Source organism: Mauremys reevesii, linkage group 26, assembly GCF_016161935.1.
Source record: "Mauremys reevesii isolate NIE-2019 linkage group 26, ASM1616193v1, whole genome shotgun sequence".
Lineage (NCBI taxonomy): Eukaryota > Metazoa > Chordata > Testudines > Geoemydidae > Mauremys > Mauremys reevesii.
Window position 1 is genome coordinate 6,192,112 of NC_052648.1, and position 27,562 is coordinate 6,219,673.

A 27,562-nucleotide genomic window follows, 5' to 3' on the forward strand; every position below is an offset into this window, starting at 1 on the left:
GCTGCTGCCGCTGCCGCCGCGGCGGGGCCGAGGCCGGCCGGGAGCGAGCGCGCGGGCAGCCCCGACTCCGGCCGCCCTCCGCGCTGGGTGCAGCCGCCCGGGGCCAGCGGCGCGGTGAGTCCCCCGGGGGCGGGAGCTGGAGCTGGGCGGCGGGGGCCGCTCCCTGCCCGCCGGGCTCTACCTGCTGCGGAGGGGCCGGGCCCAGTGGTTGGATGGAGGGGGGGGAGCTGGTGAGTGGGGGCACGTTCCCGGGGGGGGGGCAGGAGAAAGAGTTGGGGGCGAGGGAGGGGGGCACTCCTTGGAGGGGCCAGGGAGGGGGTGCTGGCTGGCTCGCCAGGGAGGGGTGCTTGCTGGGGGGCAGGGCGGGCCGGTTGGTGGAGCGCTTTTTCTGGGGCGGCCGTAAGTGGGGAATATCGTCTCGGGTGGCCATGGAGGGGGCACTAGAGGGAGGATGCCCAGGTTGCTGGGTTTTTCCTTTAGGAGCAGGGGAGCCTGCAAGGATGGGGCTGGGGTTAGGGGGCCTGTGTTCCTTGCCTGCTCATAGCCGTGCATGGACATATCCTCGCGGCGGTGTTGCATGGGTCTGGGCTAGGGAGAGGCATTGCCGGGGAGTGCCTCGCAGTCTGTGTCAAGGGCCTGACCTACATAAAGAGGGTTGAGTTCCTCCCCTGGGCAGGGCGGGCAGAGGTGCTTGCAGGCTGGGTGCCTAGATGGGACATAGGCACTGAGGGGATGCATAGGGAACCACGGGGGCCAAGCCCGGTGGGCCTAGCTATTTCAGTGATGGGGGGCCGGCCAGGTGCTTGGGGTGCAGGGTGGCAGGTGGGATCTTAATGACAGAGCTGGGCGAGGAGCGTCTGGGTTGGTGGTGCTGGAATTTAGATCAGGGTGAGCTGGATCCTGAGAGGTTGTGGCTGAGTGAGTGTGGGCTTGTTGAAAAGGTGGGCCAATGGGTGAGATATTTGTCGGGGGCTGAGGAAGGGACCTCTGGCTCAGAGCACTGCTGTACTGGGATGCTTGTAAGGCAGAGACCTTCCTATTGAAATTTAAGAAGCATTTCTTGGTTGGATCTCACCTTCTCCCACGGGTTGAGGGAAGATGAGAAGCAATGGCTCTGTGGCCGGCTGTAGTAGGACTGGTGGTAGTGGGGGTTTGGCGGGGAAGGAATGAAGAGGATCCTCCTCCTTTGAGTTTCCTTGGCTGGAACGTGACTGTCCCTGTCTCTTTCAGAGTCCGTAGCCGTGCTGGAGCTGGCCGGCTTCCTTGGGCCTGGGCCCTGAGAGAGGACCCCGTGACGGGAGTGGTGGAGTGAGATAAGGCTGGGATTACAGGCCTGCTTTGCTCCAAAGATGTTCCCCCAAAACCGCACCCCGGTGAGTGCCCCGGTTAGACTCCGTTCCCATGGCCCAGTGTGGAGCAGCATTGGGGTGTTCCTTACTTGTGCTAAATTGACCCTCTCCCCGCCACATCCCTGCAGGCCGCCCTGTCTGGATTGCCCCACCTAGGAGAGGGCGGAAGCGGTTGTTGCAAGTATCTGTGCTTCTGCCTTTGCGTGAGAGTCCTGCTGGTATAGCTTAAAGTGTGAATTTAAACCGGTGCGAAAGGCGGCGTGGGCACTCTTATTCCGGTTTCTTTTAGGAAGAGGATCTAAGATAAACTGAATGACCAGTGTTTACACAGGAGGGTTGCACTGATTTAGCTAAATCCGCTTAAAACTGGTGCAATTTCTGCGTATGTGCGAGGGCTTAGATGGAGCTTGGGTTTAGACCCCTCTGACGGTACGGCCGGCGTTTGTCTTAGTGCTGGTCTTCTCCAGCTTGTCTGTTAAACCCTGGCTGTCGAGCTGGGACCAAAGGTGGCAAAAGATCGCCCTTCGAGGAGCTGATTTCCTTTGTGTCCGTTCTCCCTCAGCTGTCCCCTTCCCACGAGTGCCTGCTCTCTGTCTCTGCCTTGTGACAGTCAGGTGTGGGGCCGGTGGCCCCAGGAATTGGGACTGGGGATTCTGCGGTCGTTGTCCCCCTCCCGAGAGCCTGGTTCTTGCAGGCTGCGTGAATAGCACGGCCACGTTGCGGTGACTGCCCTCTTCCTTCCATGCCCTCCGCCGTAGGCTCATCTCCAGGCACCCGCTGTGGCTTCGGCAGCTGCCGGCACAGTTTCCGCAACCCCTCAGTCCCTGAAACTGACCTACCCGGAGACCTTGGACCGGATCAAGGAGGAATTCCAGTTCCTGCAAAACCAATACCACAGGTAACGTGCCGCCAAGCCCCGCCGCGCCAGCGAGAAGCAGCGCCACTTTATCTGGGCTGGCAACAAAATACTCCTCTATCTCCGTGCTGGGCATTAGGTCTAGGTGGGCGGGAAGTGGCACGCCACGCCGGCACGGGCACTGAGCCATACGTGTAGCAAGAGTGTAAGAAGCCACCTCGGTTCCTTGAAACGCTGCTCTTGAGCAGCACGGACCAAAAGCCTGTCTAGTGCTCCTGTGCTGTCGACTCTGTCCCCTTGCATGTCTGGTAATCCGGGTCCAGATTCCTGCCTGTTCTGTTGCCAGGCTGAGCAATCCCTAAATGCACCCCCTGCCCCTGCTCTGTAGCCTGTTACATTTGGAAAGCAGATGCGGGAACATTCGAACTTCCTGCAACCTGTTTCCTTGGAGCACGGAAGCCCATGACACACACTCCTTCCTGTGCGCCTGCCTGAATCCCCTCCCCCCCACCCCCTTTTCCAGTTCCCTACCTCTTGGCAGATGGGACTGGAATGGATTCTGCCCAGTCGCTCTTTTTTCTGGGCTAGGGGTTGGCAGACTAAAGTTTTGCATAAATCTTAAACTCAAGCTTTAGGCTTCTGTGCTGCCGACTAACCCTTGTTCTCTTGGTGGGGGGCGGTGGATGGGGGTCTCTCTCCCTCTCTGTCTTTATTTTTACAGCTTGAAGTTAGAATGTGAAAAACTGGCAACAGAAAAAACAGAAATCCAGCGACATTATGTCATGGTGAGCGGGGTGTGGGGTGGCGCTCCCCTTTCCCAGCGTTCGGAGCAAGCGAAAGACCAGCCGGGTTGGGTTTCCTTGGCTACCGGCTCGTACTTGGGCTGCTGCCCCTGCCCCCGGAGATCTGGCTGGGTGACCTCACTCGTGAGATGAGTGCGGCTGAGCTCTGCTTTGATGGCTTTCAGCCGCGTGTTATTGCTGCCGGAGAGGGTGGGAGGGAGCGCTGGTCTGATGAGTTACTGGGCCCCAAGCTGTGTGGGGAGGGAATTGACAGACGGGTACAGCCCCATCTCGGCTCTTATTGCTGGAGTTGGGAGGGGAAGGGGTTGGAATCTGCTCGTTAGTTTCCCTTTTCCATCTCTCTCCTCTCTGCTGGAAGAGAAATCGAGCCAGACGGTGAGCAGCAGAGAGTGCCTAGCACGTGGGGCCTGTGTTTGAAGACGACCGTCCTGGTTGCTATATTGTTTCTCTGTTCCAGGGGGTGGGGTGCTGGGGAGAGCTCGCCCCGTGCCTGGCAGAGAGATTTGGGGCAGTATCTTCTGATCCCAGCAGGTCCCGATAATGCAGGAATTCGGGGTCAGGCTGACCTCGCACGCCTGTGCTGGAGAGAACTTTGCAGTGTCTGGTTTGTCCATTAGCCGTGCATCTCCCTTAGTGACGCCGTGTTCTTTCCCTTGCAGTACTATGAAATGTCCTACGGCCTGAACATCGAAATGCACAAACAGGTGAGTCTCCGGCAGGCCTGGTCTTCCTGCCAGCTGCCTGTGGTAGCCCCCGGTGGGCTCACCCTTGCTTCCTGCTTCGTAGCCCATCCCCGTCCCAGATAAACCCAACCCTGTCGCTTTTCTCCTTATGCAAAACACAGCTTGGGGTGTGGGTTCCCCCCTGCCTTTCCCATGTTGCATGGGATGGGGGCAGCTCCACTGTTGCGGAGTTAGAGCGGAGGAGTCCATTTCCACCTCTGCTACTGACTTGCCTAGTGCCCTTGGGATGGTCCCTTGGTGTCGCCTCCCCCCTGCGATGTGGAGATAGTTCTGGCCGACAGAGGTGGTCTTCGTGCGCCCCTGCGGCAGGGGCTTCCGCTGAGCCTTTGCCTGGTGCTGGGGAAACTCAGCGAGCATGCGGGGAAGATGAGCTTTGGGCCTGCGCGCTCAGGCACTTGTGGGAGGCGGGTTTCGCTGCCGTCCCGCTTGTCCAGTCCGGGGACCTGGCGCCCCTGAGCTAAGACCGGCAGCCCTTGGGCACTCAGCCAGTGAATGGAAGAGGGGTGAGAACTGGGGTGGAAGCTGTCAGATAATTCGTTACCAGCCTCTTGGTGAGCTCCAGTGAGCGGCTATGCCGGGGCTGCCTGGGGTTCCTGGCAAGTGTCCTGAGGCCCTGTGGTGCCCAGGACGGGCCAAGTGTTGGATCTTCTCCCATTGCTACCAGATCTGCCCTGCTACCCGCAATGGCGGCTTCTGTATCAGGGAGCCCGTGTGGGAGCAGAGGTGGGTGTGGGGAGGGGACTCCAGGGCCTCGGAAGCCATCAGGCTTTCCTCGCCTCCCCCTCCCCCCCCGCTGCACTGCGCACTGGGTTACCAGCTGCTCTGAGACAGAAGGTTTCTTCTCATCTATTTTTAAAGAGGCTGCATAGGAGTCTGGCAACGTGTGCCTTCGCCGGCACATCCCTTCCGCCTTGCCCCCGACCCGGCCAGCTGTTCCACGGGTGTCTCTCTTTTTGGAGACCCGGCTGCAGCCAAGGCTGGGCTGTCTCCCCCCCCCCTGCCCCAGCTCGGGAGCACTGGGGGATGTGGTGGGGCAGCCTTAGCTCCGGGTTGCACTGACGGCTGCCCTGCTCCCTGGCTTTGTGGAGCCGGCTTGCTTCTCCGCTGCCTTCCCAGCAGAAGGAAAAGGCCACCTGGTAAAGCCAGGGACTTAAGGAAGCACAACCGGGAGACTGAGAGCTGAAGGGAAACGGACACAGCTCTGCTTCCCCCCCTCCCCCCCCCCGTTCTCCCCCATTTCATCTGGCTGCTCGCTCGCAGCGCTGCGCAGACAGCAGTATTTACTGCCGATTCCAGGTGCCGCTGGCCGCCTGCCAGTGTGCTGTCTGCACTTTTAACGAGGGCCCGTAAGTCTGCGCTCTGACAGCCAATGGCCCTCGTGTGAGAAATGGGAGCTGCCCGCGCCGAAGGCCGCAGGTTATCGGTGCTGCGGGGAGACGGAACCTCTCCTTTGCACGCCCGCCTCGTCGTCCCAAGTGGAGCCTTCCTCTGGGTCTTGTCCCGTTCCCACCCCGCCTCTCCAGCAGGCAACCTAATGCCCCGGGCCCGCTGCCCGCTCCCACCTCCCTGGCCCGCTGCCTCTGCCAGCCCGCACAAGCCCTATTTTATTTTGCTTTATCGCGCGCCGCTAGCTGCTGGCATAAAGAGCGCGTCGTTAACTTAATGCTCAATCAGGAGTCTCGTTAATAAAAAGGATGAGCGGCTGAATGGGCCGGCCAAAGGATCCCACCCAAAGCGCGTCTCGCTGAGCCGGGTCTCCTGCCCTGCTCTCAATAAGCTCAGAGAAGGATCCCAAAACCCCATTGTCTCGCGCGCCCAGCGGGTGGTTACTGTGGGATTGGCCGTGCTGCCACCTTCCAGGTGGAGTCTTCAGGGGCTGGGGACCTAAGTCCTCTGAGTTGCAAGGGACTGGTGCTGCTCCGTCCTTAGCCCCTCCGCTGAGACCGCCAAGAAGCTGCGGGTAGCCGCGTTGGCTACAGCCGTCTGTTCGGAACGAGACGAGGGCGATCCGCTGCTTCTGGCGTCGCCATGGGGTGCTGGGATTCGCCGCCGCCGCTGCCCTCCGGCTGACTTCGAACCGGCGACCCGGTCAAAAGGCTCCGTATCCCGCCAGCTCTCAACCGACCCGTCCAATCCCTTTTAACCCTGGCCACTCTTCGGTACCGGGCGCGACGCTCTAGTTAAGCCGTTACTTCTCCCCAGGCCGCCTGGTTTCTCCCTCGTGTCGTGTGCCGCTTTCTTGTGCCGGAGCTTTGAAGAGGCCGGTGGGTGAGCGGGCCAAGCTCTGTTGGAATGGATTTCTTCTCTCTGGCCGGCTCCCGGACTGGGAAGGAAGCCCTGGTCCCTAAGCATTCAACAGGGGATTCATTGCACTGCGGCTGGAGGAGCTGGATTTTCTTTTAACGGCTGCTCCCTGTAGCACCATAAACCCTGCTGTGGTCCAGGCGGGAGAAGATGCAGGCGGATCCCGGCGAGATGATATTTTTGGCATGTTATTTGTACCAGGAAAAACCCTCAAACCTGCCTGGATTTGGACTTTTCCACCCAAACTAGCGAGCGAAGGAGATGGGGGAGAGAAAAAGCCCTGAAAACAGCATGATCATTTTTCATGCTGAGAGCGTTAAAGTGCCAGTAAATTGCACATTAACGAGCGGGAGCGAATTGGAGGCAGCGTTCCCTGAGGAGCTGGCTGCCCATCAGTGCATTAGGAAGGAGAATCCATCACTGCTGGCCCCAGGAGATGGCTAAATCCTTCCCAGAAACTACCTGCTGCCAATTTTTTTTTTCTTTTTCTGGGGGCTGGTGTATATCGGGGAGGGGAGGGGCTGTTTCCTTTTTGGTGCTGGGAGGGGAGGGGGAATGCAGAGAGCACATGGCTATTGGCTTTGTTTTTCATGGGTGAGAGAGATCTAGGACAGGATCATCAGCTTTACAGGCTCCAGCTGAGATCAGGGCTCCACTTTGCTAGATGCTGGATGGACACACACAGTCCTCCCCAGAAGAGCTTGCCGTCTAAATGGAGGTCCAGAGAGGGGAGGTGACTTTCCTGGGTCGCTGGTCTGGTGCCCTGTCTGCTAGGCTGCACGGCCTCTGCCTGATCTCCAGTAGCCCCCCTCGGCACGTGGCTCAAATGAGGGTCACCCCATTAGATAGCGATAAAGGGGGAGGTACCGAGCATCTCTTCGGGCCCATATGACTCCCGCGGGTGCATCCCGTGTGTGACGGCTGCAGATGCGGGGACCCTTTTCTGTCCACCTGTGGGTGGGTCTGATGTTCTCTTCTCTGTCTGCTCGAATCCTGCCCGGCGTGCTCTGAGTGGGCTGTCGTGGGTCATTTTCTCGGGCATATGCCCCCACCAGGGCCCTGCAGGTCTCTTGATTTGGGAGTCAAATCCAGAGGCTGCTTGTCTCCCATCCTGTGCTGCCTCTGGTGGCTTCTTAGAAGCAGCTGCCTTCACTCCAGCGTTGGGAAGAGCAGAGCTGCTTCGGGCCCGAAGCTGGTGAGAGTTGGGGTGCCAGGTACCCTTCCCTTCCCCCACAGCTGGGTCGTGCTAGAAAGAGGCCTCAGGACAGTGTGAATGAACCAGCCCTGGGAAGGGGTTCCTCAGTTGGAATGCCCTCCCCCCAGCTGATTCGGGGGGGGGGGGCTGTGATGGTCACCCCTGCCTGGCTTCCCTCCTGTGTTTGAGGGGATCCCTGTCCCTTTAATTCACCGCTTTCTTCAGCTGCTTGAAGCTGGAAGGTTGGCGGGGGAGGCTTTGTCTGGCCTTGCCCAGCTTGGTAGCTGGGGCATTGATTGAAGTGCAGTGCGGTCCTCTCTCCCTCCCTCGCTCTCTTCCTGCGTTCAGGCCGTCTGATTGCTTGTGGCACTCAAGTGTTGCAGAAAAACAGCAGCTGTAACGAGAGCACCTCTCCAGGGCTTCCTGGCAAACCACCTAGAGCATCAATTAGCACTCGGCAGGGCTGGAGAACGATTTGGAGACGTTTGGGGGGGGAGCATCTTGACAGGACATGGGAGGGGGCAGGATGCTATCACCGAAATTTGGTGGTGCGTGGCTCATTAGCTGTCCGTCACGGGGAGATGGTTGCACTCAGGATCTTGGGGAAGCTTCCTCTGGGGTAGGACATAGCAGGCATGTCAGCACCTGGTCTGGATGCTCGGCTCTGGCTTCTGAGATGCTGTGGGCTTCCCGCCCCAAGGCCGGAGGAGCACTGAACATGGAGCAGGCTGAGTCTGCAGGGACTGGCTTGGATCAGCCTTGGAGTGCAGGGGGCTCTGTTCCTCACCTCTCCAGGGGTGACCGTTGCTTGGTTTCCCAGGGAAGCTGAGTGGCGTCCCCTGCAGTAAGGACCCCCCCCCCCCGTCCCCTCCAGGTGCTCTCAGGATCACACAGTGCCCTTTCAGGAAGGGGTTCCTCTGCCTTCCCCCATTCATTGTAGCTGGGCAGCAGGACTCCTGCTGGGTCTGGAGGGCCTGGGTTGGAAAGAGCCCGCAGGACGGAGAGTGGCTGTCAAGGGAGGGGGCAGAGCTGGGTATTTAAGCAGCTAAGTGTGTCTCCTACCCTGGGGGCTGCAGATGCAGGAAAGAATGAAGAGCTCACTCGGGAGTCACATCCTCCATCTAGACAGGCTTTGATGTGTCAGTGGCTTCTGGGGAGTCCTCTTTCCGCCGGGGGTGGGAACTAGTGTGTGTTTGGCTTGCAGCAGCATCCGGGAGCCCCGGTTCTGGAGCAGCTCCCCTCTGCGCCGGGCATTGCACAAACAACGGGCCCTGTCCCAGAGAGCTGACAGCCTGCCTCCCCCAAGACTCCCCCTTTCCCACGGAGCTCTCCGAGGAGGAAACGAGCCCCGGCAGCCTGCACGCTTGTCCGGCTCGTGGCTCTCCGCTCGCTCCACGGAGCAGGAGGATCCACATCTGGCACTGGCTTCTGCTGCACCCTGAGTGGTGGCTGCATGAGCTCCCCCTCCGTAACGCTAAATGGGGAGCGTGGGGTATCACGCATGCACATTGACAGCAGAAGAGGCCGTGGAGGGGACTTGGGGGGCTAGGACTCCGGGGTTCTATTCACAGCTCTGCCACAGCGATCGTGAGCAAGCAGGGTGACCAGACAGCAAGTGTGAAAAATCTGGCCGGGGGCGAGGGGTAATAGGCGCCTATATAAGACAAAGCCCAAAATATCGGGACTGTCCCTATGAAATCGGGACATCTGGTCACCCTGTGAGCCAGTCACGGCCCTGCTCTGCACTCTCTGTTTTGCCCTCAGTAAACAGGGGTGATACCTACCTACCTCTCTGGCGAGGGGGGCGACGGAGCTGCGGATGGTGTGTGTGTGAGAGCTCATGGCGCTGGGAGAACCCATCTGTGTATAATTCGGTTTGAAATGCAGCCAAATCTGGGATGGGACGTGGTAACTGCTTAGCACCAGCCGTGCTGCATTGGCAGTGAGGGGGGTCTGCACGTGACACGCTCAAAGCTTTTGATCAGGGCCGCCCAGAGGATTCAGGGGGCCTGGGGCAAAGCAATTTGGGGGGGCCCCTTCCATAAAGTTGCAAAACTATAGAATATTATATTCTCGTGGGGGGCCCCCTGGGCGGCCCTGCTTTCGATGGTGCACAACAGGGCTTACGTGTGGTGGCCGAAATGGGATTCTAGAGGCGGAAGGTAACCCCTGTGTTAGAATAGGGTCAGGACACGGGGGTTTGAGCTCCTCCTCCTGGGCTCTCTAATGGGCACAGTGCTGCCTAGCTCCAGATCACTGTTGGCTTGGAGGCTAGGCCACCGGGCAGCCCTGGGCAGGAAGGGGTGGGGGGTGTTTCTTGAAGGTCTCTGCACGCCGTGGTGAGCCCTGCCCAGGGGCCCGAGCCTGTGGGGCAACGGATGTGCAACAGGAGCAGCTCACAGGTGCCGCTGACATTTGCACGTTTTCTCCTTCCAGACGGAGATCGCCAAGCGGCTCAACGTCATCTGTGCCCAGCTCATCCCGTTCCTGTCCCAGGAGGTGAGGTGAACCTGTTGTCTCCGCAGGCAGGGGGCGTGTGGGCTCGTGCAGGCTGTCTGGGCGGGTCTGGCTCCAGCCAGGGCTTGGAACATCCCAGGCTGTATTCTCAACCTCTGGGCAAGCCAGGCTCCTCCGCCTGCGCGTGGGGGAGGGTCAGGTCATGCCATTTCCTTTCCCTGCCTTTTTAAAGGGGAGAGGAGGATTTTTATTTTATTTTATTTTGTCTCCTCCCAGCATCAGCAGCAAGTGGTCCAGGCAGTGGAGCGAGCCAAGCAGGTGACTATGGCAGAGTTGAACGCGGCAATCGGGGTATGTGGACCGTCCCCCGCTGCTGGCCACAGTGTGTACCGCCCCTCCGGGGGTTTAACTCGGTCTCCTGCCCCCGGGGCCGTGGGGAGGGGCTCTTGGCCTGTCCGAGGCGGGGTCCATGTGGGCTCTCCTGGCACCGGGTGGTGCCTCTCCCACATCTCGGAGCACCTGTCTGGGACCTCGGCTGATGCGTGGCTTCTATCCCATAATGAGCTCAGTGGGAAGATCGGGGAGGGGAGCACTGCACTAGCTCTGGCAGCTAACAGCAAGGTGGGAAGCAGCTTCCCTAACTTGCTGCAGCTCCTGCTCTCCCCCTTTCCCTCCCTGCCCATCGCAGGGGGTAGAATCCCGAGCTGCTTTATTGATGTTCCTGGCCCTTTAAAATTTGTCCTGCCCCCTGGGCAGCGGAATCTCTGAATTCCAGGGAACCTTATGCAGGACATTTGGGGGGGTTGTTTCTTAAAGGGCCAGTGCTGTAGGTACTCCATAGGTCCTCAACACCTGTATTCTGCCGGCGTTGCACCATTCAGGCAGGATGGGGGTGGTCGGCGCCGTTCACTGGAGGGCAGGGTCCTTTCTCCTCATCTTCCTGAGATGCCAGCAAAATGTGTGCCTCCAAAGATTCCCTGGAAATGCCCTCTGAGCGTCAACCGCCCCCTCTCCAGTGCGGACGGGCTAGTGCGTTAACCCAGCCCCGTTCAATCCCCACTGGGCGCGGACCCTAGAATTGTTTTAAGGTTGGGCTGCCCCCTTCTTGGCCGTGGGGGACCGTGTGAGGTGTCGACGGCCGGAGAAGAGCTATTGGTCAGGGATGTGGGGTGATGAGCGTGAAGACGAGTCCCCTTGAAAATTGGTGAATGTGTGTCGTGGCGGGGAGCTGGGATGGCTGTCTCTGTGTCAGGCCGGTTGCCAGCCAGGTGGGTGGGTGGATGGATGCACGCACGCAGCCGGCCCTCTTGGGGACTTTGGGGGGGATTTTGTACTGAGTGGTGGGAGGATAAGGGAAGCATAATCCCGTCCTGGGGAAGCATGTGAGATGCTGGCAGAAATAAAACAGGAGGAAGGAAGCAGGGCCCAGTAAAGGAGCGGTGACAACTTGCTCCATAGCCGCACTTAATGAGCAGATTATGAGAGCCTTTAAACGTAGGGCCGTGAAAACGATAATGGAACAGGGTAATTGGATTTGGCACGGCATGCCAAGGATTGGGGACATGAGACGCCGAGCAGAGCGTCTGGAACAAAACGTGGCGTTCGCGGAGGCCAGTGTGCGGCACAGAAGACGAGGAAGCGTCATGGATCCTTGCGGCGGGGAGGGCTGGCAGCTTGGCTCTTACAAGCTGTGATGGGAAGGCTGAACGCAGCTGAGAGTTGGAGGCTTAGAGACCTGGATGTGACAGAGAAGTAGGACAAATGGCGCAGGAGAATAGGGGGTGGAGGGAAGAGGCTCTCCCAAATGAGGATCTAAGAGCATTAACGCTTGCATACCTTGGTGAGGCAGGGGAGCGCCGCTTAGGAGGAATACATTAAAAATGATGGAGCTGGATCATGGCAGGGCTGGATAATTGATGTGTGTATTTATTTTACTGCTTCTCAATAGATTTGGGTGCTAAGGATTCTGTGGGCTGGTATGTCTGTGTGGGGTTACTGAGCCACAGACATCACCGCTTCTTAGGAAGGCTTGGCAGAATTCAATATTTTTATATATCATTTTGATGAATAATATCAATTCTTTTAAAGCATTTTTTCCTTTTTTTTACATATATTTATATTTTCACCGTTGTGGGAAATTATGGATGCAATAGCCAATACTTATTAATTGGCAGTAGATGCTGAGAATCAAAAAGTTAAAGCTTTATAACCATTAAAACACAGACTACCAACATCACCTCCCGTGTCAAAAATATACGAATTAAAAACTCTTAAATCAAACACTGAGTTCACAAGGAGCATTTTTCTTACTTGGCCTGTTTGTAAGTGTTTCCAGTGATACTAATGGAAAATGTGTGTGTATATTGACACAATAATATTTACCAACAAAAATCTGATCCTTCCATGCCTATTTTTAGTTGAGAGGACACAATCAAGCTATATTGTGACTCCAGATTCATACTGTGTTGATTTTAAAATAAATAAATAAATGAAATACCCCCACAACAATCTTATAAAAAAGGAACGCTAAGCAAGGTGCTTCTCTGACAAGCTTTCTGTTGCAGTGTAAACAGACTTTTCCCTACTGTTTGCCACCTGGGTTTTTCAGCCCTAAAAATGCAAATGAAACAGGACTCCAAACCGGAGTGAAACAGACTCCTCTGGCCCCACAGAGAGAAATGTAGAAAGTCAAGTGTGCAGAATGCGAAGTGGATTGTAATTGACTTTATAAAGGGCCGTTGGGGACTCAGCTGGAGAAAGGGATGGGTTTGGGGTCTATTTTTTGGTTTGCGAGCGAAATTGACAAGTGGCCCTATTGGGAAGAGATTTTTTTTGCCACCATCTTCCCAAGAGTAGCCATCCAAAACTCGCTTGTGACCGAGGAAGGGAGAAAGCGGTGCTTGGCTGAAGCAGAGGATTGTTGTGTATGGTGAATCACGCTGCTAGCCCAGCCTGGCTCCTGGCTTGTGATATCTTAGGTGGCCGGGGGAAGCCAAGACCGCTGCGGTGGAGGCCGGAAGGTTATTTTGGCTACTGTTACCCTGTCTGGGATGTTACCTGGGAGCCCTCTTCAGGGAAGGCCCAGACTCGTGTCCTTCCGCCGCTGTAGTTCTGACCTCTCCCTTTATTTCTTAAAGCGGATGTAGCGCCGGTGCCAGGGGCTGGACTGAGAGCTCTGGAGACGGACGTCCTCTGTCCATAGTGCAGGTACCACATGGGCGGCAGTGGCCAGGCAAACTTCCTCTGGGCCCTGGCCAGCCTGCCGTCTGACCGCTGTCGGGCAGCGGCCTCTGGTTCCTTCCCGGCTGGAGTGAGGCTCTGTCCGTCTCGCTGCCGCCAGCTTCTTGGAGATCCTGGCTTGCACGGGTTCTCAGCCTTGAGTCAGCGAGGCTGGCCTGGCCCTTGAAGGCAGGGTGAGGAAAAGCAGGCGCTGGCGTCTCATCCGCCCGGCTTTCCGCGCTCTCTCTCCGCAGCATCAGCTCCAGGCGCAGCACCTGTCGCACCACGCCCCTCCCATCCCGCTGACCTCTCACCCCTCCGGCATGCAGCCCGCCAGCATCGGTGCAGCCTCTGGGCTGCTGGCTCTGTCCGGGGCCCTGGGAGCTCAAGGCCAGCTCCTCCCGAAGGACGACAGGGGACTTCACGACAGCGAGCACAGAGGTAGGGCTGGGGTAAAGGGGGTTGGGAGAGCAGGGAATCTTAACCTTGATTTCCCAGTTGTCGAGATGGTGAGCTCCAGAGTAGGGAGCCTGGGGTACGGCTGGCCAGGGGGAGCAGAGCCCTGGGGTTAAACCCCATCCCGGCCAGCCTCGGACGGAGTGTAAAGGCCGTTCTCACTCTCTGGGCACCCTGCTCTCTTGCACTGGGGTTGGCGATTGGACGGGGCGAAGTGCTGCGGGTGGAAACGGTAGAGATTCAGCCTCAGTCATTCCAGAGCACAACTGGGCACGGGGCGGGGCATCGGTGGATCGGGCCCTCTGGGTAGAGGCTGGGTGGTGGGGAGGGGGTTTGAGTTTCCCTTGAGTCCTTGCCGTCAGGGGGTCTCTTACAGCGAGGGCCTTTTCCAGCCATTTTCAGGCAGCAGCCCTGGGGGAACTCCCCAGCTGCTAGCAGGGGGTGCAACGAACACTTGGGTTTGGGGCGGAGGGCTCTGCCCCGGGGTGGACACTGTGGTGCAGGGTGCAGGATATTCCCCCAGCAAGGAAGGGGAAGGTCCCCTCCCCGCTGCCTGGGTTCCAAATCCTGGGAGCTGACCCCCACCCCCACCCCATGTGGCCCGGCATGTTACTGGGGCGCTCTCGGGGACCAGCTTAGCAGCCCGTCCTGTCCACAAGCTGCAGAGGTGGGTGGCAGCAGACGCTGCCTCCCCGTGAGAGGAATGGGGAGGGGGGGGCAGGAGAGCATGTGCGTGCTGGGGGGGGGGGCTCGGAGATGAAAGCAGCACCCTTTTCTCTCTCCCTTTCTTGCCCTGCTGCTGATCCGCGTTGCCATGGAGACAGAGCGAGACCTGGGTCCCGTAAGTACTCCTCCTCCTCCTCCTCCTCCGCTTATTGTTTCCTTCCAGCTGCGAAAGGCTTTGGCCAGGGAGACTGGGGGGGGAGCCTTTAAAAGCTCCTTTTAGCCGTGTGGGGGGGAAGGCTCCCTCCCGGCGGGGCAGGGGAGGAGGTTGCGGGTCTGGCGGAAGAGGGGTTACAACCTTGAGCAGCATCCTCGCTGCGTGCAGCTGGCAGGCAGCCAGGCGGCCAAGGTCATGGTGGATTGAATCTCTTTCCTGCCCCCCCCGCCCGTGTTGCCCGGGGAGGGAGGCAGTGCATGGCACCCCCGTATGGGGGGAAGAGGGGGCTTCGCATGAACCCGCCCTCTAGCTCGCCATGGGGGCTGGAAGCGGCGCACCCCTTGGAACGCAGTTCGGGGGGGCGGGGTCTGCACCCTTCATGTCTAGGGCTAGAGCTGGGCAAAATCTTCCCGCTTGGGCTGGCGCTGCTGCAGCTTGTGACCCTGGCAGCCCGCCCGGTCCCCCCAGTCCAGCCTTTCCCCATCCTGGGCTGCCGGGTTCATCTCCCTCTTCCTTCGCCCGCCACCCTTGCGCTCCCCCTTCTGCAGCTCTTGAGGCCCTGTGCAGAGGGTGGGGCCCCAGCTCAGCCCCACGGGTGCAGTTCCCGTTGACTCCAGTTGGGCTGGTACCGCCCTTCTGATGCCAGGGCGGTGTTGGAGGCACAGCAGCCCCGGGTGTGTGGACGGCCGGTGAAGCTTATGCCTGGTTTAGTGATGGGGAAACTGAGGCAGAGGGATGTCATACAAGTAGTGGAAGCCAGCAGTCCTAGCTCCTGCTAACATCGGCGTGGAGGAGCGGTTTCCTTTCTCTGCCAGCGGCATTCCTAGGTGTCCCCCTGGCTGCCACAGACCAGACAGGGACTTACTAACCCCCTTGGGAACCTTTCCAGCCTAGATCTCCCCTTCTGCCTCTGCCCCCGGTAGCTGCCTTGTAGCCCCAGGCTGGAGCTGGGGGGGCAGGAGCAGCTGGCTTGCCAGGTGCCCGAGTCTGAGACGGCCAAAGCCTGGGGCACCGTGACCTGGGGTTGAGGGCAGAGCTGTGGGTTCTAACTGGTGAACTGGAGCCATTCCTGCAATGCAGCCTGGTGCCCAGAGACCTGCCAGGAGGGGAAAGAGGACGGCATTTGGTCCAGCAGCCTTGGCAGTACCCACGTCCGGGGGCGGGGGATAGCTCCCAGATTGCAAAGCTGGCTGTGTGCGTCCCCACAGCCGGCCTGCTCTGCTGCCCTGCACAAACCTCCGGGGCCCCAGCCTCCTGCCTAGTGGGAACCGGGGGGGGCTGTGGCCGCAAGCTGCCAGCGGAGCCCTGGGGGCCATGGAGCTCAGCTCACTCCTGTGTCTTTCTGACCCAATCTCTTGCCGCTGCCCCCATCCCCGCGTTCTGCTGTGAACTGGAGCTGGGACCGAAGCTTGGTCTGGAGGAGCTGCGCCCCAGTGGGGGACGACCTGTCGACTGCCCGGCAGCTGGGTCTAGAGGCCCCCATTGCCCTGGGCAGGCGCACGCCCCGGAGTCAGGAGGTCGCCTCCTGGCCGGATCCCCCTTCCGGCTTTACGCTCTGCCCCCATCGCTGTCCTGGGGGTTAGTGGGGGAGGCGAACGGAGCTTCACTTCATCCTGTGCTGCTCGAGAGATGCAGCCAGGGCGGGGTGAAGTGGCTTCGATCTCCCGTGGTCAGAGCAGAGTCCAGTTGTCCTAAGGCAGCGGCCTCGTGGGAACGTTTCCTGTGCACCATGGGGTGGAAGGTAGGGGGCTCTGCCGTTATCCCTGTCCATCCTGCTGGGAGGGCGGGGGGCAGAGCCCTCTTTGTTGGTGGTGGGGTGTTAGCCTGGGCCTGCTGAATCAGCTTTGTAACACAGCTGCTCCTCATCTCGTTCCCCAGAGCTCCCTGGCGCTGCCCAACGGGGAGCGGGTGCGAGCCATCTCGGAGTACCTGAGCAACAGCAAGAAGAGGAAGGCCGAGGAGAAGGACTTCATCGCGGACTACGTGAGTGGTTCTTTGCAGCTGCTGACGGTGCGGGGGGTGTTCCCGGGGCAGAGGAGGTAGTGGGGGGCCTCTCCCCTCTACTGCTCCTTTTTCTAGGCTGGGTTTGCATGTGCCGAGCCGTGAGCAGGCCTCCAGCGGGGCCGTGCCGGCTGCTGGGTGTGAATGCGCCTCTCTCTGCATTTCAGGGCAGCGATGCGGACAAGAGCGAGGACAACCTGGTGGTGGACGAGGTCAGTGCTCGGGAACGTGCCTTGGCTCGGTTCGGCGTTTAAATGGGCTGCGGTTCAGTCTGGTGGGCTCTAGACCTTCCTTGTGGCAGGGCCTGACCCTGTTACTGAAGGCAAAACTGGCCCTCAGAGGTTAAGGTCGCACTATTGTGTAGCAGAGGTTGGAAGTGGAACCCAGGAGTCCTGATCGGATCGCTAGACCCGGAGAGCTGGGAAGAGCACCCAGGAGTCTGGACTAGTTCTCTAACCTGTGAGGCTCCACTCCTTCCCGGAGCTGGGAGCAGAACCCAGGAGTTCAAATGCCCAGTTTGCCCAGCCCTGCTCTAACCGCTAGCTCACCCTGCCACTGGCGGTTGTATGGAGGTCGCTGCTGGCTTTGTGGGAGGTGCCTGGCTCCTGTACCCGTCAGCAGCCGGAGCCCCCCACCTGAGGCCGGTTGATCTCTCTCTGTCCCACAGGACCCCTCCTCCCCACACAGCGTCCACTCGTACTCCTCCCGTGAGAACGGGGTGGACAAGGTCCCGTTGCAGCGGAAGGAGGCTGTGCCGCTCAGTCCCACCTCCATGGCCTCATCCAGCAGCACCTCCCCATCCCGGAGCAAGGACCAGCCCACGGTATGTGCCGGGTGTGTGTGTTTGGTGGGGAGCCCCAGCGTGTGGTGTGCTGGCGTGTGTTTTGCTCCTCCGGCGCGGGGTTCTCTTCCGTCTTCCGCTTTGAGCGGCTCGGTGGTCGAGTCACCCGGCGCGCACGGGCGCCGCCGGCGCGGCTGGGCACGGTCGAGCTCCACGCAGCCGCGAAGCGCGCGGACGCAGGCACGGGTCCGCGTTCGGCGTCGGCGGCTCGGCAGGCTGCGTCTGCGCGAGTGAGGTCCAGCCGCCGCGCCGCGCGCCGCCCTCGCCCCGTCATGCCTGCGGCAGGCAGTCGTCAGCGGCTCCGCTCCTCCCTCCAGCAGCGGGCGCGCAGGTCCACCGGCCAGGCAGCGCCCTGCTAGATTTTGGCCGCCTAGGGGCAGCAGCTGCTTGCTGGTGCCTAGAGCCGCCCCTGTTGGTGGGGTTTGTTGGTTTCCTGCTCTCCAGGGAGCAGTAGGGTGTGGGGAGGAAGCACACTCCCCTTGTCACGAAAAGGGAGAGCCGGAGTCTGATCTCACATTGGTGCCGCCCTGCGGGTTTCGTCCTGGCCTCGGTTTCCCATGGGGTGGAGTGAGATGAGAATGGGGGCCTCCGAGGGGCGACGGCAGCACACGTCGGTGTATCCGAGCTAGCTCTGAGCGGGTTAGCAATAGCAGTGTGGCCGCAGCGGCACGGGCGAGCCGCCCCCAGCACGGTCCTGCCCAGGCCCCTCGGTACGGACCCCGCTGCCCTGTGCTGCTGCAGCTCCTCCGCTCCGTGTAGCGAGCTAGCGCAATCCCCGTGTGCCCACGCGGGCTGTCCCCCTTGCAACGCGGGCGTGTCCTGGGCACAGCTGGTCTGGCTTTGCTCAGACTTCAGGGCTCTGAAACTGGCTGCCTGTTCTCTCCGGGGGGCGGGAGCGGGCAGGGCATTATGGTCAGGAGGTGGCCGTGTAAAAGCAGCCCCACGTGGCCGCTGCACTGAGTGCCAGCAGGAGCAAGCGCTGGGCTTGGCTCGGAGGCGTTGCCCGCCTCCTCGGCGCAAGAAGCTGGGTCGCTCTGCCTCGTGCTAGCGGAGCGGTTCGTGCCCCCGCTGGTGGTAGCGGAGCTGTTCTGCCTATCGCCAGCCCCGGGTGCAGCCCACCGGTGCTCGGAGAGCTCTGCTGGAGAGGAGTCCACCCCACCAGCCACGCAGGGCATTGCAAGGGCAGATCCAGGCTGCCCGCTCCAGGAGGAGAGAGTAGGGCAGTGTTTCCTGGGCATCTCATGCAGCCGCCGTCCTAGCGGCGGCCTCTGGCAGTGGCCTCTGCCCTGGGTGAGGTGGGTTTGCTGGCCTGTCGCAGGGTCCTTCTCCCCACTGCGCCAGGCTCCTGTGCTAACCCCTGTGCATGGGGGGCAAGGACGTAGCCGGCTTGGCTTGCTGGGGTGCCAGGGCAGCGTGGCGGTAACATGCAGCTACACGGAATTAAACCAGTGCCAGGCTTTCATCTCACCAGCGCCCTACAGAGCCCTCCGTCTCCCCGTTCTCGTGCCCGGGGGAGCATCCCGATTTCCCAGCGGTGTTTGGGGCCAGGGCGCCTGCGGGGAAGCCAGGCTGGGCTCTCTGCTCCCAACCAGGCAGTAAATCAGAGGCTTGGATGGCTGCCAGGTTGGGGCTGGGGGCTGCGGCGCTGTGGGTGGGAGGAGTTTGGAGCCCGCGGTGCCCAGAAAAGCCTTGGCTGAAGGTGGCGCCCATGGGGGCGGGGGGTTTCCAGGCTGCTGCTGCAGCTGAGTTTTGAGTCTCTCTCCTTTGCAGGTGGAGAAAGCCGCAACTCCCGGTTTGAAGTCCAGCACCCCGACTTCCCAAGGAGACGCCACGGTGCCAGGCTCCAGCAGCAGCAGCGCCACCCAGCAGTTCCGCCCGGGGGCAGCAAAGCCCTCGGTGGATTCGTTAGGTAGTGGGAGGCTGGAGATGGGGACGGAGGTTACGGTGGCCAGGGGGCAGCGAGACGCATTCACTCGGCACTTGGGTGCAAATCAGCCTGTTGTGGTGACCCAGGAGGCTGGGCTTGGGCTGCCTGGGCTGCTGGCTCTGGCTCTGCCCTGGTGCAGGGGACTAGACCCCAGTCTGATGCTTCCCATGTTTCGAGAGGTGGCACCACGGGCCGTTCCTGGGACAGGGCACCCCAGCTAGGGTGGAGTGGTGTGATGGGGAAAGGATGCTCCAGCAGCCCCCACTCCACCTCTGCAATATCAAATCCGGTGGCTCTAAGAGGCCTTGTCCTGGGAGAATGAGACCTTGGCTCAGGTACCCAGCAATCAGCTCCCAAAGCCATGGAGCGGCCCGAGGGCTGAAGAGGGGGCAGCCGAAGGCCGAGCCGGCTGCCCGACGGTCGGCAAGGCAGCTCCCCTGTCCGTGCCCCTCGAGCACGTTGCCTGCCCTGCCAGGTGCAGGGGGCGCTTCAGCGAGCGCACAGCGGAAGGATCCGCGAACGAGCCCGCGCACACCCCTCGGGGGATGCTGCCTCGCTGGCAAAGGCCGGGCTTCAGAGCCAGCCGCGTCAGCCGATCCGGCCGTCGGGAAGCAGGACTGACCTGGGAGTCGCTCGGTGTCAAGATGCCCAGGTGTGGCGGCGAGAGCCAGTTCTCTGCGGCCCCTGTAAACGGTGGGGCCGTTCTCTGCGGCAGGTGGCCAGAGCAGCCCCTGGCTGGTGGCCCCGCTCTCCCTTGGGCTAGAGCGGGCCCCAAGCAAGGCCATGCTCGTGCCTAGCCAGCGATGCTGCTCCAGACACCGCAGTGAGGTTGGGCCTGAGCAGCTCCCTCCCGCCCCCGGTCCTGGCTGCTGCTGCTCCTCTATCTCTGTGACTTTCTCCTTTCCCAGCTCTGGGCCTGAGGAACCCGCTGGCCATGCAGAGCTCCTACCCGGCCGCCTTCGGCATGGCGCACCCCTCCGTCAACGGCGACATGGCCGGGGCTGGGGCCTACGCAGGGCTGCACCTGGTGTCCTCTCAGCTCAACGGGGCAGCGGCAGCCGTGGGAGCCGCCGGCTACGGCCGCTCCCCTCTGGTGAGTGCGCCGGCGGGGTGGCGGGACGGCGGCCGGCCTCCTCCTGCGGGTGGCTGAAGGGAATTCTCTTCTCTGCTTGGCTAGGTCGGCTACGACCCGCACTGCCATATGCGTGTCCCGGGGCTGTCGGCCGGCATGCAGGCGGGGACCTCAGGCAAACCGTAAGTGCTGCACACGCCAGCTGAGCTGATGTGGGCTGTGCCGGGGGTGGGGATTCCCCTTGCGTGCCACCTCTCCATGTTGGGCGTGGCCTTGGCCAAATGAGAGTCTGGGGCATTGGATGGCAAAGCAGATCCAGTTGCTGATTCTGAGCAGGCTCCTTCCCTTTAAATCACCCCCAACCCCCCGGCTTCGAGGAGGCGTTGGGTTTGATGCTGGGCTTTTATTAATGCGATGTGTCCCCTGGGAGTGGAGGGAGAACCGCACCCAGTTTGTGCAGGGGACTGGGTCTTGCTGATGCTTCCCTCCCCCTGCAGTGCCTATTCCTTCCACGTGAGCGCCGACGGGCAGATGCAGCCGGTCCCCTTCCCTCCCGACGCCCTCATCGGCACCGGCATCCCCCGGCACGCCCGCCAGCTCCACACCCTGACCCACGGCGAGGTGGTCTGCGCCGTCACCATCAGCAACTCCACCCGGCACGTCTACACGGGGGGCAAGGGCTGCGTGAAGGTGTGGGACGTGGGGCAGCCTGGGACCAAGACGCCCGTGGCGCAGCTGGACTGCTTGGTAAGGGGAAGGGTTGGAAGGCAGAGGAAGAGAAGCAGAAATGGATTAGGGCAGGTCAGCTTAGAAAGAGGATATGGGAGAGATCTATAAAATTGTGACTGGTGTAGAGAAAGTGATTTGGAGAAGTGGTGTTTACCCCTTCACATAAAACACACAACCCAGGAGTCACCTGATGGGATTAGTAGGCAGCAGGTTTAGTACAAATGGAAGGAAGTGCAATGCACAATCAACCTGTGGAACTCACTGCCAGGGGCTGTTCTGGCCAAATGTCTAGTTCTTTTTTTGAACCTGGTTAAGTTCATGGAGGTTAAGTCCATCGATGGCTATTAGCCAAGATGATACAATCCGGTGCCCATAACCCAGGGATACAACCCCGTGCTCAGGTCAGCCCATAACCCCTGATGGCCAGGAGGGGAAGACGGGGGTGGATCATTCCAGCTGTCCTGTTCTGGACACGCTCCCCTGTCGCTCTGGTACTGGCTGCTGTGGGATACTGGGTTCAATGACCCAGTTTGGTGTCTCTATGTTCTTTATGTCCTCGGAATTCCACTGCAGCCTCGATGGGGACAGACCCTGCCAGGCTGGATGCAGCCTCCAGTGTTTGTGGGTGTGTCCGGCTTAGGGAGGCATTTCAATGGGCATCTTGTATTTAAGCAGCTCCCCGAGATGAGTAAGGGAGGTGCTCCTGGAGACCCAGGAGACCCAGTGAACTGCAGGTGCAATGATCATTGGTGCAAAGTTCCCACCCAGGGAAACACATGGGAAGCTGTCTGCAAATTAGCCCGAATATTCCCCCTCATCCCATCGCTTCTGGCTGCCACCTTTGGGGTGGGGCGTGGCCACTGGGCTAATGCGACAGTTTAAGACAGGAAGTTAATTCAGTAGAAACTCCACAAAGAGGATCTGGGCTCAGCAGCTTTGCCACGGGGTACTTCGATATGGTGCTGGGTGCAAAGGATTTTGTGACCACTGGTGGCCAGTAGCAGCCTGGGGATCTCTGTCTAGGTGCTTCCTTGGCCCCCTGTCATCAGAATGTCTTGGTCTCTCCCCGTCAGTGCATTTCATCCTCTGGCAGTAGCGTGTAGGCATTTGTGTGTCCCCGTGAGTCAGTTAAAAAAATGAATGGACATAGATTTAAACCCTGCTCCATGTCTGACCCCGCCTGCAAATGTCACCTCCCTTTAAACCTTGCACAAATGACTTGATGTTTGTGCCTTAGTTTACCCATCTGTAAATTGGGGCTAATATAACTGAGAGCTGGGCCTTGAATCAAGCAGTGTGGCTTTAGTGCGCTGTGTGCTGGATTGGGTCTTGGGGGGGTGGGGGGGGGTTCTGTTCCGTGCTCTGCCACTAGCCTGCTGGGTCACCGCAAGCAAGTCATGCTGCCTCCCTATGCCTCGGTTTCCCCATCTGTAAAACAGGGGTGATACTGACCTCCTTTGTCAAATGCTTTAAGCTTTTGGATGAAAAGTGGTATTATAAAGCCCTCTCAGATCCTTAGATAAAAGCTTCTATGCATGTACAAAGGGCAAAAATCCTTTAGTAGCATGCACCCCAACTGAGGAACGAACACACAGAGAGAGAGAGAGAGAGAGAGAGAGAGAGAGAGAGAGAGTCCAGCTTAGACCTGTGCGTCAGGGTGGGTGCACATGGCTTTCAAAGCTCTGTCCAGATTCATTATGATCTGGTGAGAATGAAAATGTAGCCGCACTATTCCCTTGCTGCGATGTTAGGACACGGTGAACTGATTACTATTGCAGACAGGAAATGAGTCGGTCTGTTTTGCCAGCGATGTGCGTAACCAGTTTCACTGTTTCCCCTGGATGTAGTCCTTGAGGCCCTGATCCTGCAAATACTCACACGTGCTTAAAGCTAAGCACTTGCATAAGGGTTTGCAGGATTGGCCGTAATCAGTTTCTGCTTTTGCTTGGGGGGTCTTTAGTCCCTTGTTTAATGAGACATCCTGGAAAATGGGATTCTGGGGCCACTGGGGTGGGGACAGTACCTGGAACTCTTTTTAACGTTGACTAGATTTCAAGTATGTCCTTTTCTAACAACAAAATCCAGAGCGCTCTCTTCCTGCTGGCCCTAAGACAGCAGTCTGGTAACAAATCTTCTCCCTGGAGTTGTGCTGACCTTGAAGATACTGATGCATAAACAAGAAAGAGGATGAGTCATGATCACTTCAAGCTGCACTGGAAACTCAGGAGAGTATTTTAGTAATTTGTAGGTGGTACGTAAATTATTGGGTAAGGTTCTCTGTTCTGTGTTAGGAAGGAGGCTAGAGTAGATGAACATAGTGGCCCATTCTGGCCTTAAAAATCTGTGACAACCTTTGAGGCAGGGAAGTGCTACTGTCACTGTTTTACAGGTGAGGAAACTGAGGCACAGCAAGGCTAAGTGACTTGACCAAGGTCAGACGTGGAGTCTGTGGCAGAGCTGGGAATAGACTCCAAGTCTCCGCCAGTGTCCTGACCACTAGCCCTTCCCACCTGGGAACAGGGCCTGTGTCCCTCCTGACTAATCTGCTCCTGGCCATGAGCCCCATCCCGCAGGCTCTTGCATGGTTGCTCCTCTTGTTCGTGTGCCAGAACCAGCCGTGTCTGTCGAGCAGCTGCCGGGGAGAGCCGATGCCGTGGGCATGAAGCACTAACAATCACGTGCTAGTAAAGTCAAGGCCCCCCTCTTGGGCCTCCGGTTGTGTGTGTTCGCTGCTGGAAGCCAAGCTCCAGAGGGTGTGGGCTGCAGGCCTCTCTCCACCACCCACATCAGCCCATCTGCTGGGGTTTCTCCCATGGGAGTCCCCTCCGGAGCTGGGAGGCCGCGACTGGCCACTAGCTAGGACTCGAGCGGATGTCTGAGCCATGGCCATAGCTGACCCCTCCGCTCCACCTCCTCTTCCTTCCCCAGAACCGCGACAACTACATCCGCTCCTGCAAGCTCCTCCCGGACGGGCGCAGCCTCATTGTGGGCGGGGAGGCCAGCACCTTGTCCATCTGGGACCTGGCCGCGCCCACCCCCCGCATCAAGGCAGAGCTGACCTCCTCGGCGCCCGCCTGCTACGCCCTGGCCATCAGCCCCGACGCCAAGGTCTGCTTCTCCTGCTGCAGCGACGGCAACATCGTGGTGTGGGACCTGCAGAACCAGACTCTGGTCAGGTGAGCGCCGGAGTTTGCCTGCCACCTGCTGGGCATCCCTTCCCAGGATGCAGTGCGGTGCGGCTGGCTAGCGCTGGAGAGGGGAGGTGCCCCCAGCCACAGGACCCGAACCTGCCGCAGGCGACGGTGCCTGACGGCCGCGCTCTCCCCTCCAGGCAGTTCCAGGGCCACACGGACGGCGCCAGCTGCATCGATATCTCCAACGACGGCACCAAGCTGTGGACGGGGGGGCTGGATAACACGGTGCGGTGCTGGGACCTGCGGGAGGGGCGCCAGCTGCAGCAGCACGATTTCAGCTCCCAGGTAGGGGGGCGACGGGGCGCTGCAGAGCCCGAGTGGGTGGGGGCGAGCGCTGTGCTCTCCCCTCCCCCGGAGAGCCAGCCTGGCAGGGACCCGCTTCCTGGGGCCTGACTCTGCCTTCTCCCCAGATCTTCTCGCTGGGTTACTGTCCCTCGGGGGAGTGGCTGGCCGTCGGCATGGAGAGCAGCAACGTGGAGATCCTGCACGTGGCCAAGCCGGACAAGTACCAGCTCCACCTCCACGAGAGCTGCGTCCTCTCCCTCAAATTCGCCTCCTGCGGTAGGGACGCACGGTCGCTTGTGGGCCGCCTGGGCCGAGCGGAGCTGTGAACCCCTTTGTACCAGGGTTCCATGCGAAGGCCTGCGTCCTGCCTCTGGAGCCATGCCACTGTCCCACCTGCAGTGGGAGGGAGCTGTCCTGCCCCAGCCCCATATCCCCTCTTCTCTGGGACCCTCTTGCCAGCAGAGTCCCATGTCTGAGCCCCTAGGGGAAGGCGAACAGCCCCTTCTGCACCGTGCACCTAAGCTCTGCAGTGGGGGTAGGAGGAAGCAGAGGAGCCTTCCTTCCTGAACTTTTGCAGTGAGCCTGGTATTCCCTGAAGCATGAGAGTGCCTCACCTGTATCTCCACTGGCATCAATCCACCGATTGCTCTGCCTAAGTCAGTGCGATCCCTTTTTCCTTTGCTTCGTTTAGCTTTGAAGTATAATTTTGGTGCATGCCTCTGGTTCCGTGCAGGGGGTGGGGAGACATCTTCCTCCCCTCCCCCACCTGCTTCTTTGTCCTGGGGCTATCCTGTGATTCATCTGGGGACGGGGCCACGTGCTTGAGCCGGCCCTCCCTCCCTCTCCCTCTCCCTCCGTCCTGCTCACGCGTTGACATTCTGCCGCAGGTAAATGGTTCGTGAGCACAGGGAAGGACAATCTGCTGAACGCCTGGCGGACGCCCTATGGAGCCAGCATCTTCCAGGTGAGCAAAGGGGGTTGCTTGCCCCGGCAAGGGGTTAAGCTAGGGGCAGCAGCGGGAGCGGCCGTCTCAGCGGGAGACCAGTTTTTAGCCCAGTAGTAAATTTGTCTTAATCCGTTATCCTCAAGCAATCGGCTCTCAGAACTAGCGCAGCCTAGTGTCTCCCTGGAGGCCTTGCTAAGTGGTTCAAGGCCAGCTGGTATAAATCACTGCACCACTCCATGGCCTTATAAATGAGCTGCTTTGCAATGTCTCCTCTCCCCGCTCTTCCTTGCAGTCGAAGGAATCCTCCTCGGTCCTGAGCTGCGACATCTCCACCGACGACCAGTTTATCGTGACCGGCTCGGGAGACAAGAAGGCCACGGTTTACGAAGTCATTTACTGAAAGGTGGCTGGAGGTGGGGGAACAGGCCGGGTGTCCGTGCCAGCCCGCCCCCTCTGCCCCATGGACAAACATCCACAGCAGCGACTTTCCAAAGAACCCCTGGAAGGGAGTGGGGGGGTGCGTCGTCGAAGCTGGAGAGAAGAGCGAAGTGGGGGACCCTTGGAGTTCCAGCCAGCGCCCCCTTCCAGTGAGGAAATCAGCAGTCTCGGCCCGAAGGGACAGCGTCTGCCTAGATCTAACATCCTGGGCGTTCTCATTCTTTTGGGTTTTTGATCTGAACACTGGGGGACTTTTTTTTTTTTTTTTTTAAACAGTTGTACACTTTTTTTTTTTTTCTTCTCTTTTTAATGCTCCAGGCTGAGCTGGGAAGGAGGCAGCCACTCCACCCCTGGCTGTCTGGCTTCTAGGTTGTATTTAATAAAAAAAAAAAACAAAAAAACCCAAACACCTGACCAATCCCCCGTGAGAGCGATGAGCCCCCCGGCGTCCGTAAGGAGCTGCAGCCCACGGTGCAGTGGAGCTCCAAAACAATTCTGATTGAGGGCTGGCAAACCAGAACAGCTCCTGGGTAGCCCCCGGAAGGTCCTAGTGGAGCGGGGGTGATGGTGTATTGAGAGATCCTTCCTGTGCTGCGTTCCCCCCCCCCCCCCCGCCTCGATACAGGGATAATGGCAGTGCCCAGCAAGAGGTTAAGCCTTAAGCAATTTTGGAGTCATTTTTCCTGCATGGGCTTCATTTTCCATTACCCTACACTTGGGCGGACACTTACTCAGTTACGGGGTGGGGGTGAAAGGCTGGGATTTGCTGGAATTCCTACCCCCACCCCCCCTTTCCACCTGGTGCAGTGGAGTACGTGGCCTCGTGCCTGTAAAGGGACTGGGAGGGTTGGTCTGCGTGGAGTTGAGAGCTCCCAGGGGTGGGGGTTGCTGCTTACGTCGCTGGCTCTGGGTCTCCTGGGAGCCAGGAAAGGGCTCCGGGCAGGAGACGTGTAACTGACCGGAGACAAATCCCCTGGTTTCATGGCGTAGGTAGGGAACACGGTGCCCCAGCTGGAAGGGCCCCCTCCCCCCGCCCCATCCTGCTTCAGGTTTTCCATCTCTCCTGAAGAAAGATGTGCGGGCACCAGGGCCTGGTGCCAATGTCCCCTGGGCCTCTCCTGTGTTTCTCTGCTGCTACAGGTGCAGGGGGGAGAGGGCTGCTTGTAGGGTCTGTGTTTGGCTCCCTGGGGTCCGTAGCTCCCGCTGCTCTGAGCGTGGGAGCAAAATCTAGGGGCATCCAGGGAGCAGTCCCTGGGGGCAGGGGCGGAGGAGAACTCTCTCAAACTCCCTTGCTCCTCTTCAGTCACCTGCAAGAACCGAGGGGCAGGGCCTGCTTCCCCCAAGTGCACGTGCCTTACGGGGAGGTATAGCTCTGGAGCTGGGCCCAGGTGTGTAACACCCCCCCCTCCCCCAACCTCCTGATCCTTCTGCCAAGGAGGAGCTGCAGCTACTGCCCGCCTGGCTCGCTGCAGCGATCTACCCTGCCTGCACGTGTACAGCAGGGAGAGAACTGAGGCTGCCTCCTTGGGCCCAACTGTTCCGCTTCCTCAGCAAAAACATCTCCCTCCTTCCCACCCCCCCATCGCTTCCTCTGTGTGTTGGGGGGGGGGGGGGGGAGCTCTCTGCTTCAGGCAGTGTGGGGGGGGAGGGTTTCTAATTGCTGCCCTATTTACAATGCCTGCCTGCCTTCCCCCTCCTCCAGGTGTGTGTCAGCAAACTGCTGGCTGCCTGCCCTGACTTCTGGCTTTCTACCCTGCTGGGGCTGGAAGCACTGGCTCAGCCTGGCCAGAAAACAGCTATTCTGGTTTGTGGCCCGGGCGGGGGGGAGAGAGAGAAGCACTGGATGTTTTCAAGATTTTTGTTGTGT

At 59.7% G+C, this 27,562-nt stretch overlaps 1 protein-coding gene across 3 annotated transcripts; it reads left to right on the forward strand.

Moving 5' to 3' along the window:
* LOC120391740 (transducin-like enhancer protein 1) lies at positions 1-26,718 on the forward strand. 3 transcript variants are annotated; one of them, XM_039515783.1, is made up of 21 exons: positions 1-114; positions 1,231-1,373; positions 2,108-2,247; positions 2,927-2,990; positions 3,668-3,712; positions 9,687-9,749; positions 9,984-10,058; positions 13,181-13,367; positions 14,207-14,223; positions 16,141-16,245; positions 16,431-16,475; positions 16,931-17,086; positions 18,875-19,013; positions 19,940-20,124; positions 20,209-20,285; positions 20,601-20,850; positions 23,761-24,008; positions 24,164-24,311; positions 24,437-24,587; positions 25,199-25,275; positions 25,550-26,718. In XM_039515783.1, exons 2-21 carry the CDS (start codon positions 1,350-1,352, stop codon positions 25,655-25,657), a joined length of 2,304 nt encoding a protein of 767 aa, XP_039371717.1. In that variant the 5' UTR covers positions 1-114; positions 1,231-1,349; the 3' UTR covers positions 25,658-26,718. The 3 variants fall into 3 exon arrangements, with proteins under 3 accessions (XP_039371717.1, XP_039371718.1, XP_039371719.1); XM_039515784.1 differs by having other exon boundaries at positions 9,984-10,025; XM_039515785.1 differs by lacking the exons at positions 1-114; positions 1,231-1,373; positions 2,108-2,247; ... (1 more) ...; positions 3,668-3,712; positions 9,687-9,749 and adding an exon at positions 12,845-12,914 and having other exon boundaries at positions 10,046-10,089.
* Positions 26,719-27,562: the final 844 nt, after the last annotated feature.